Source organism: Poecilia formosa, unplaced genomic scaffold (genome assembly GCF_000485575.1).
Source record: "Poecilia formosa unplaced genomic scaffold, Poecilia_formosa-5.1.2 Scaffold138, whole genome shotgun sequence".
NCBI lineage: Eukaryota > Metazoa > Chordata > Actinopteri > Cyprinodontiformes > Poeciliidae > Poecilia > Poecilia formosa.
In genome coordinates, this window is record NW_006800077.1 from 1,028,310 (window position 1) to 1,037,616 (window position 9,307).

At 42.1% G+C, this 9,307-nt stretch overlaps 2 protein-coding genes across 2 annotated transcripts; one reads left to right on the top strand and one right to left on the bottom strand.

The window, feature by feature from the left end:
• Positions 1-263: 263 nt before the first annotated feature.
• Positions 264-3,677, top strand: ap1s3a (adaptor related protein complex 1 subunit sigma 3a). Its single transcript, XM_007562592.2, has 5 exons — positions 264-415; positions 1,953-2,131; positions 2,284-2,392; positions 2,996-3,133; positions 3,210-3,677. Exons 1-5 carry the CDS (start codon positions 413-415, stop codon positions 3,243-3,245), a joined length of 465 nt encoding a protein of 154 aa, XP_007562654.1. The 5' UTR covers positions 264-412; the 3' UTR covers positions 3,246-3,677.
• scg2a (secretogranin II a) lies at positions 3,404-6,950 on the bottom strand. Its single transcript, XM_007562591.2, has 2 exons — positions 6,843-6,950; positions 3,404-5,681 (listed from the first exon to the last, which is right to left on the bottom strand). The coding sequence occupies exon 2, from the start codon at positions 5,671-5,673 to the stop codon at positions 3,796-3,798; it is 1,878 nt and encodes a 625-aa protein (XP_007562653.1). The 5' UTR covers positions 5,674-5,681; positions 6,843-6,950; the 3' UTR covers positions 3,404-3,795.
• Positions 6,951-9,307: the final 2,357 nt, after the last annotated feature.

The window sequence follows — 9,307 nt, forward strand, 5'->3', positions numbered from 1 at the left end:
AGAAACTCCTTCCACTCCACTCCTGGTTGCCGTCGTCGAGAACGTTGGTAAAATTACACTTTAAAACAGTTGCAACATGAACGAAATGTGTGGAGATTTTAATGACATTCAGAAAATTAACATAGTTTATCCGTTAGATTTCATCCCCTGCATGTAATCAACTGTGATTCGCACACTCCGTCCACTCGGTGTGCCGGCGTGTAAATGGTGCGGACCCAATCAGCCGGCAGCCAATCAGCCGCTGGAGCGCAGCTGGGTGCGGCTGTGACTGGACAAGGTGTGCACCCTTTGATTTATGAAAAGGCAAACAGTTCCTCAACGCACTGAGTGCGCATGTACAGAAGCGCTACGTATCGGGACAAGGTGCGTCGTCAGTCTGCCCGGTTTCGTAGCTTTATAGCTGTTTTATCAAATGGTGAGTATCAGGAAACTTTGTTCCTATTTCTTCGTTTGTATAAGTATGTCATATAGCTTAAATTTGTGTTGATTGCTGTTTGAGAAGTAAAAACTATATGTCGATGGAGGTTACTTTACTTTGTGATTTATGAATTGAAGTCATGTCATAGGAAAACCTTACTAAATGTGACTTTAAACAAACTAACAAACGCACAAACAAACAAACAGGAAAAAAAACCATTTATTTCCTTCGAAGTGCAATATTTGCTCCTGGCAAATAAATATTAAATAATCGTCAGTCCTCAGATATTTGCATAACCAGTAGCTTACAAATGTCAGCGTCATTTTAAAATCAAGAGTTTGCTGTAAAGATATTGCTATTCCCCACATGTTGAGGTTTATTGTGTTGCACTGAGCCTGCAGCTGCACCCTGGGGCAAAGCTCTCATTAATTACCCTTGCACAACCCAAGCCTTGTATTTACTGTGCCATAGCACTCAGAGGTGATTTACATGCGCTGTTTCCCAGGTGATCCTCCCTTTATCTACCTGGTTGTGCAAACGCTGTCTGATTGTGGTTTCCGTGTCTAGAGAGACTGCTGACTGTTTGACTTTAAGTGAGCATGTTGATGGCATCTTTAACAACCATCAACATGCTCAACACGCAACCAGCCTATATATATATATATTTATATCTATATATAGGCTGCATTGAAACTGTATGCAGCAGTGCACTCTAAGCACAGCTGTGTAAAAACAGCCCTCTTTGAATTATTGTGTTATTGGGTCAAATATAATTGAGAGGGTCGGGTTATGGATTTGACCCAGCATTCTGGGTCATGTTCTTCAACATGAAAAATGGGTTCAAGTACTTATCTCTATATTAAGAGTTAAAAAAGGAGAGAATAACTCATAACTGGAATAACTATGTAACACAAATAACAGCTATAAATCTATCCACTTTCCTGTAACTTATCAATTGTGGCATTAAAACTGCGTCATCCTTTTAACGCTCCAGTTTAAAAGCCAGGATTTTCTAAAGTAACTTTACTGTGTTTGTTGTAAACAGGCCAAAAGCCTGCAATCTTGTTTTTTCAATCAAGTAATTGACAGAGTGCAGCAACAGGTGGAGGAAAGTCAGTTATGTTACTCTGTGACACCCAGAGAAAACTCTGGTAAGTGTTTCACTGTCTCTAGCATCTCATTAGTGAGACTTTAAATGACATAAAATAATAGTAAAATAGACTTTGGCACTTTTATACAAAGCTACAAATCACAGTTTGGTACATACTTTGTTTTTTTTTACATACTGCACATGCCAAAATGTTTTTTGTTTTTTTTGGTTGAACCAAACAAACTGGGTCACAAACTCTAACCTGGCGTTTGATCAAACTTATGTCCCAAAAGCAAATGTCCTGCCTTTGGGCTAAAGAAGTAATCCAACAGTTTTTTAATGTGTACTTGCATAAGTTTACACCATTCAATAAACCAAACTCCTCCTCTGCTCCGATTCCTCCTCTGCTCCGATTCCTCCTCTGCTCCTTGCACCTTTTTCCAGTTGCGTTTCCTGTTGCTGTTCAATCGCCAGGGAAAACTCCGACTGCAGAAATGGTTCGTGCCGACATCAGACCGGGAGAGGAAGAAGGTGATCCGTGACATGATAATGCTGGTGCTGCCCCGTCAGCCTCGGACCTGCAACTTCCTCCGATGGAAGGACCTAAAGATTGTTTACAAAAGGTGGCAGCACAAGACACGACATGACATATGTCTACTGGCTTTATATTCAACAGACAAAACACTCCTACAAAACCCTGATACTTTATGTTTGTATTGTTTTATCTTTTTAGCACCTTTTGAATGCTTTGGTCCTTTCTTGTTTCTGATTGCAGATATGCCAGCCTGTATTTCTGTGCTGGTCTGGAGGAGCAGGATAATGAACTTCTTGCTTTGGAGGTGCTGCATCGATATGTTGAGCTGCTGGATAAATACTTTGGTAATGTAAGTTGTCCTTTCACACAGGGGGTTGTGAGTTACTCTGCTGGGAAGGCTTAAGTTGCAGCTCTGCTTTGAATCTCGTGAAGTTCAAAATTCTTCCAGTAGGATTTTTGTTCATACACAGAAGGGAACACTGCACATTTTAATCCGCAGCAAAACACAAAGAGAAATGGATTAAATTGTCTAAATTACTTGAGTTCAAGTAAAGAAATTACAAACTTGTGGAGAAAAGAAAAGTCCTTTTACGTGAACTCTGAGAAGACCAAGAGTCTGATGAGGCAACAGCTCTATCATTAAAACGCTGCCATCAAGCCAAACTTAAGGAATTTAGGTGTTGCTTTTGACCAAGTTGTGTTTCTTGAATGTGTGTTCCCTTTGACATTAAATAAGTTTTTGTCAAAAAAAGACAAATCGTGTAGATAATTACTTATTTGTAAAAGCAATGAAAACATCCAAGGGGCAAATCACTTTTTAAACTCAATGTATATTTTCTGTTTCGTTTTGAAACACTGACTTTATCTTTCATGCTCCTGCTTCCATTACCGGATTGTTAAAGTCGCAAACTCCCACTAGAGGATCCTCAGACCGAAATATTTGTCACCTTAGGTGTGTGAGTTGGACATCATCTTCAACTTTGAGAAGGCCTACTTCATCCTGGATGAATTCCTGATGGGAGGAGAGGTTTTAGAAACGTCCAAATTTGCAGTGAATGTGTCTATGGAGCAGGCTGACACGCTACAAGAGGTATTATAACCTTTACCACAACATATCATATTGCTTTCATTGTTGCATCTCAAAAGCATTTGTTCTGCATCCACAGACAATGGAGGAATATATGAGCAAACCTGCCTACTGAGCCAAGAGAGGATGAGGATGTTGGTGAAAATGTGTTAGTAGTGTGACCCTGAAGACTCCTTTTTATTCATCTCAGGGTTCTTAGAAGGATTTACTGTTCAGGTGTGTGTGCTGTGTGTCGGTGAGTAAATGGAGAAACACAACACAGTAAGGAAAAAATAAAGTCAATGCTTTATTAACCTCAGGAATGTCACATATGACCACAATTAAGAAAGAATTACAAAAAACACACAGGAATCTAAGGAGTTGAACACTGGCTGTGACTGTCTCTGTACGTGTGTGTGTGTGTGTTGGTGTGTGTGTGTGTGTGGAACACTTAAGGCTGGTGAAACATTTACTGTATGTATCGCCGAGCAACAAATTTGTATTCAGCAAAACATCAAATGAAAGTCTGAACACTGATTTTTACCAATAAATAAGAACTTTTTTAAAAATCTACAGAGCAGTGTAAGTTGTGTGTGTTTTATTCTTCAAAATACTTTATTTTCGCCTCCCCCACCGTCACCTAAACAATATATATTTAAATATGAATCTGTATCAACCCCCTATGATTATATTCCTTTTGCAGTTTTGTCTTCACTTTCTTCTGTCTCTGGGTTCAGGTAACTCAGCACTTTCATCACAGCTTCATTCTCCGCGCTCTGACTTTGTGTCTCTCCGTCCCTCTCTGCGTCTTCTGACTGTCTCTTTTCTTTTGGGCTTTTCTCCGTGTCCATCAGGTCAAAGTATTCCTCGATGGCCTTTTCTAAGGAGCCCGTCGTGCTCTGTCTGACTTCTTCTCTTTTTTGGGTGGCCTTGTTGTTGCTAAAAGCAGGTTTGGGATACCGTGCCAGCATCTGAGCTGCTAAATAAGCTGCCAGCTCATCCTCGTCCACCGTGTCGTCGTAGTCATCTCTGAATGTGTTGGGAAGGCGCCGTTGCGTGGGAGCGGATTCCCTCAGACGCCCGGCAGGCTGAGTGTGAAGTTGTGACAGGGAGCTCTTGTGCTGCCTCTGCTTCCTGGCAGGAGCTGGCTCCTCCTCGCCACCCATGCCCAGTATTTTGAGGATCTCCTCTGTTCTCAGCTCCTCTGGGGTCTTTCTCACATAAGATGATGGGCGTATGTTGTAGAATTTAGCTTCAGGAGTTGCTTTCTTCAAAGAAAACCTGCTCTCTGCTCGCGGTAACTGATTACTTTTTCTCAGTTTGCCTTGGTTCATTCGGTTTCCGGGTCTGAGCAAGTCCATCAGGTCTTCGGGTGGGATCTGGTACTTTTGGGAGATGGTGAGGAGCTGATAGATGACTCGTGGGTCGATATTGTCTTGGTACTGATTCTGAGGCAGCCTCCTCTCTGTCCTCCCGCCCTCTTCCTCGGCTAGTTCTCGTTTTTGCTCCTCTTCCTCTGTTTTTTCAAGCACCTTCAGGAGGTAATAGTCCACCAAGTTGGCCACATCGTCCGCATCACTCGATCTTTTCACTGCAAAGCTGTCTTCGCCTTCATCTTCATCATCCTCTTCAGCTTCTTCGTCATTGTCATCAGTGTAATCAAACCCTCGGTCAACCTCATGGTTACCGTCCGTCTCCTCTTCTTCCTCCTCTTCCTCCTCTTCATCCTGTCCATCCAGTGGACCCCAGTCTGTGAGATCTCTGTCTCCGTCATCGTATGCTGCATGCCTCACGTTGAACACATCTTCGTCTTCTTCTGCTTCGTCTTCTCCCATGTCATCGCCTTTGTCTTGTCGCTTCTGCAGGATCTTTGCGCCTGTCAGCTTGTCCAGCTCGTCAAACACGGACTGCAGCGTGGCCAAGTTCTGAGGCGTGTACTTCTCTTCCACGTTCTCTTTGGTGCGTTTGAAGGGACTCTCACGTCTGGGACCTTCTCTGTCCTCTTCCTCGCCACCCTCACCTTCTTCCTCATCCTCAAACAACAAAGGCAGCTTCTTATGAGGTGTGACACCTTTTTCTTTCTGTGGCATTCTGGGATAACTCGCATCCATTCCCTCTGGACCTGGGCGGAGCAGAGCTGGCCTGGCAGCTTTCTTTGTCTGCTCTAGAGTGCTTAGCACAGCCTGGAGCAACTCTTCGCTCTTATCTTGCCTTCTCTCATCCTCCTGCTCTTCCTGCTCGTCTTGGCTCGGTGTGGGGTTGGAAGCCAGTCTCAGGATGGCACGCAGCTTCTCAGCGTCATCCATATGGCTGATATCACGCTCTGCCTCGTGGGGAGCTCTTTGGTGGAGACTTTCAATGTACTCCAACGCTTTCAGCATATCTGTGTCAGGTGCCTGGAGCACATCTCCTTCCTGTGAGTCAGGTTCGCTTCCCCGTAGCCTGTGGTCACGGATCGAGGCCCCGATGACACCAGTGAAAGTGAGGAAGAGGGAGATCAAGAGCGGGCTGGCTAAATAGATGAGGAACGGCCTGTGTGGTGAGGTCTGAAGGAGTGACGGCATGGTGACGTCTGCAGGAGGAAGATAAACAAGCGCATGTCAGCACTGACCTTTATGCATTACAGCAAGCGCCAGGTTCACATGGTGCACTGCTCTGGCAGGGGTCTGTTGTCTTTTTTTAATTATTGTTGATTAAAAATGTTTATTCCCACTGACTGCATAAGAAAAAACTGAAAAAGGTGTTCTCCCTACAACAAATTATCATTATAATTAAATTAATATATACTTTGAAGCCATTTCTTTTTTTGAATCTTTTATTTTGATTTTTAAATGGGAAACTTTTTAGTCAAACTATTTTGTTTCGCCATTTAATAAATCTAGAAATTTATACTGAAAACAATAGTTTTGTGAATAATATGTTTCTGCATCACTGTATTTACGTAAGAACCCGCCTGTTGGTGTCATTTGAGCCTCATACTAGGACGCAGTCGCCTCGTTTCCAGTAGCAGCAGCGGCGGTATTCAGCTCCCGTACAAATCCTATTAGCCGTCAACTTGCTGCTCTCCGGGAGTCACGTCGCCGTTGTCAAGGGAACCCGGTAAAGACTGATGTTCCCATGAAACCTCTCCTTCACCCTGGATCAACCTCCCAACATCCAGTTGTAGTTGTTTTCAATCCACCATGAAAACAACTCTTCCACTTTATCTTCTAGATAAAGTGTCCTGAACTTCACATACACTATTATTATTATTATTATTATTATTTATTATTATTATTATTACTACTACTACTAATTTATTTATTTTAAACAGTCTTTAGCAGTTTTTGTTATACTTGTTTCCTAATTTTATTCTTTGATTTTTTTACACTGCCGCACTAAACTTACAGGAAAGCCTTTTTTTTCCCTTTTTTAATTAAACATATTTTTTGTTTAATAGTCAGCTTTCAGTCGACAGAGCGCAAAATTTGCATATAAAATGATCTAAATGGGCCGCGAGAAGAACAGCTTCCTGCGTGCGACAACAACATAACCTCCTCCTCCGAGCGTGTGTGGCGGAGCCTCAGGTTGGAAAACAGCGCTCGCAATGTAATATTTCATTTATTTATTAATTTTTCTTATCATGAAACAGAATAAATGAGCACATATTTAACTTAAGAATAACATTAACATTTAGAGTATTTAGCGTAGACCAGAGCTGGCTGTGACGTTATTAAATAACAACCGGACCTACCTTGTGTTCTTAGTTTGTGTCGAGGCTCGTGAGTGAGTTGAGCATCTCTCAGCCTCGCGCTTGGAGTCTAGTTTCAGCACCGCGGACAGCTCCTCGTGCTATTAGAGGTGTCACCTGACTCGTGCGTCACTAGATACGCAACTCTCTCTCTCTCTTATTTGTGTTTTTTTTATGTGTGCGCGCCCGCGAGTGCATTTACACAAAAGGCACCCCCCGACGCACGCGCGTTGTTCGCTTGAGTCAGCCGAACCCAGCCTAGCTCGCTCTCTCTGGTGTGAGAAGAGTTTCGTTCATACAGCCGCCACCTCTCCTGTCGCAACTCATAATGAAATGAATTATAACAGGACTATATTTAGAACTAAATGTCTCTTTGAAGGTGAGAGTTACAACGCAGTTTTTTTTTTTAGAAGCGCTAAAGTTAAAAGAGAATTGAACTCCTGTTGCTATATTTGATGCAGAGGTGAGAATATTAAAGAGTTAGTGAAAGCTTACAAGGAACTGTTCCGGTGTTTTTACTTTTAAATCTGAACAAACTGATTGTAGTTATGGCATCTCAGTGTTTGTGTAGCAGAGGCCTTGGCGTTATGCTGTCATTGACTGATGTGTCTCTGCTGCAGCGCAGAGCAACAGACACAGTTAAAGTCCGCCGATGACTCACATATGGACTCCGCCAAAGCCCGAGACGGGCGGGGTGACAGAAGGACTGCAGAGATGTGTGTGCGTGAGTGTAGGTGCGTGCGTGTGCGTAAGAGAGTATTTTGTGTGTAAGTCAGATAGAATATACTTTTGCCGACGGCCACTGAGCTCTACTCTCTATTTTTGGCTGCTTGTCAAATCTTGTCAACTAAGGAGATGCGTGTGTGTGTGTGCGTGTGTGTGTGTGTGTGTGTGTGTGTGTGTGTGTGTAAAATTTGCAGCTTCATTCATAAATCTGGTTGCTGCGTTTAATCACAGCTCCAGCTATCCTCCATTGACCTTATCTGATAGTCTGATGCTTGCGACTTAGTCCTGTTCGCAGCTTATGTAGAGCCTTACAAAAGTACAAAATAAAAATAAAAAAACGTTTTAAAATGTTATCACATTACAACAAACCTTAATGCACTTTACTGGAGTGGTGCATGATTCTGAACTGAAAGAGTTATACTAATTCTAAGCTCTTTATGCAAAAGTGCCAAGGAAATAGCTTTTATTGAAAGAAACTCTTAAGAATTTGCATTTCTAAATTATCATAAGCCATGTAAGGGATATAATATCAGGATGTATTTCAGAGTGGCGGAGGACCAGAAGGTAGGAGGAGCTACTTGCCGCCCCCTGATGAAATGGTACCCTGGGTGGTTGCTCATGTCACCCATATCAGAAACCACCTTCGGTGGCGGCAGCATGCTGTGGGAATCATTTTCTTCAGCAGAGACACTGAAGCTGCTCAGAGCTGATGGACAAGTGGAAAGAATGAGTGGAAGAAAAAGAGTTATAGAAATAAAAACCTTGAGACTGTGGTGAGTTTCACCTTCCAGCAGAATAATGACATCACACATAAATTCAGAGCCACGGTGCAGTAGTTAAGATAAAAAAAAAATATATTTATGTTCACAGTGACGTTCCTGCCAAAGTAAAAATGTTTGAGCTATTCTGAAAGGAAAAATGAGCAAAAATTTCAGTCAGTAGACTTAAAATCAAAACTTTTCAGAGTTTTAAAGTCTCCTTCCAGTGATTCACAGATTATCTGTCCATTAAGAAACAAATTTAGCAAGAAAACAGTTTTAAAAGGTCAGCCACGATTTCTAGTTTTAACTGAAAAACAACATGAGGAAAAAAAGCTTTTACTTTAAGAGAGGAGGGGAAATGACTGCTGAGTCATGGAAGAAAATCCTTTCAGACTCATTACGGGACTTTGAAGGCTTAGTCTTGTTACATTCAAACATTTATCTGGATTTTTAGAAACACGGCACAGAAACAGCAAAGCTTATTTTTCCACCATGGTTACTCATGGAGTAAAATAAACCAGAACAAAAGACTTCCTCTTAAACTGAGTACAGTTCTCTGCTTAGTTTTCCCCTCTTACATTTACACATTCTGGAAACACGTGTACTGCACCATTTTTGTACTGATAAAGCCTGTGCCGTCAGGCTAATTGCCTTAGGATGTTTTCCTGGCAGCAGTACTGGTAAACAGAAACCAATTACAACTGCCTCCCACCCACATGTCCACTAGAAAAGACAGAAGACTTTCAGGTTAAATTAACTTCCTAACAATTACCAACATCATTTCCCCCCCACCCCTATTTTGTGGTGTAAATGTTTGGTGTCAGTCCTTTCTCAGAGGGTGAATTTGAAACTGTTCCCGGAATGGCAAAACCAAAGAAAGATGCAGGTTTGAACACTTTTATGTCATTTGTGTGTTGTTCTAGCAGGTTTAATTCATCTAACTGGCATTTTATTTATGTAAAAATCAATGCGGAAGGACAG

Bases quoted from the DNA above. Each gene is read 5' to 3' on its own strand.
- scg2a (XM_007562591.2), bottom strand. From the start codon at position 5,673: ATGCCGTCACTCCTTCAGACCTCACCACACAGGCCGTTCCTCATCTAT.
- ap1s3a (XM_007562592.2), top strand. The intron at 2,393-2,995 runs GTAAGTTGTCCT...TTGTCACCTTAG, and splicing joins TGGATAAATACTTTGGTAAT to GTGTGTGAGTTGGACATCAT. The intron at 3,134-3,209 runs GTATTATAACCT...CTGCATCCACAG, and splicing joins AGGCTGACACGCTACAAGAG to ACAATGGAGGAATATATGAG.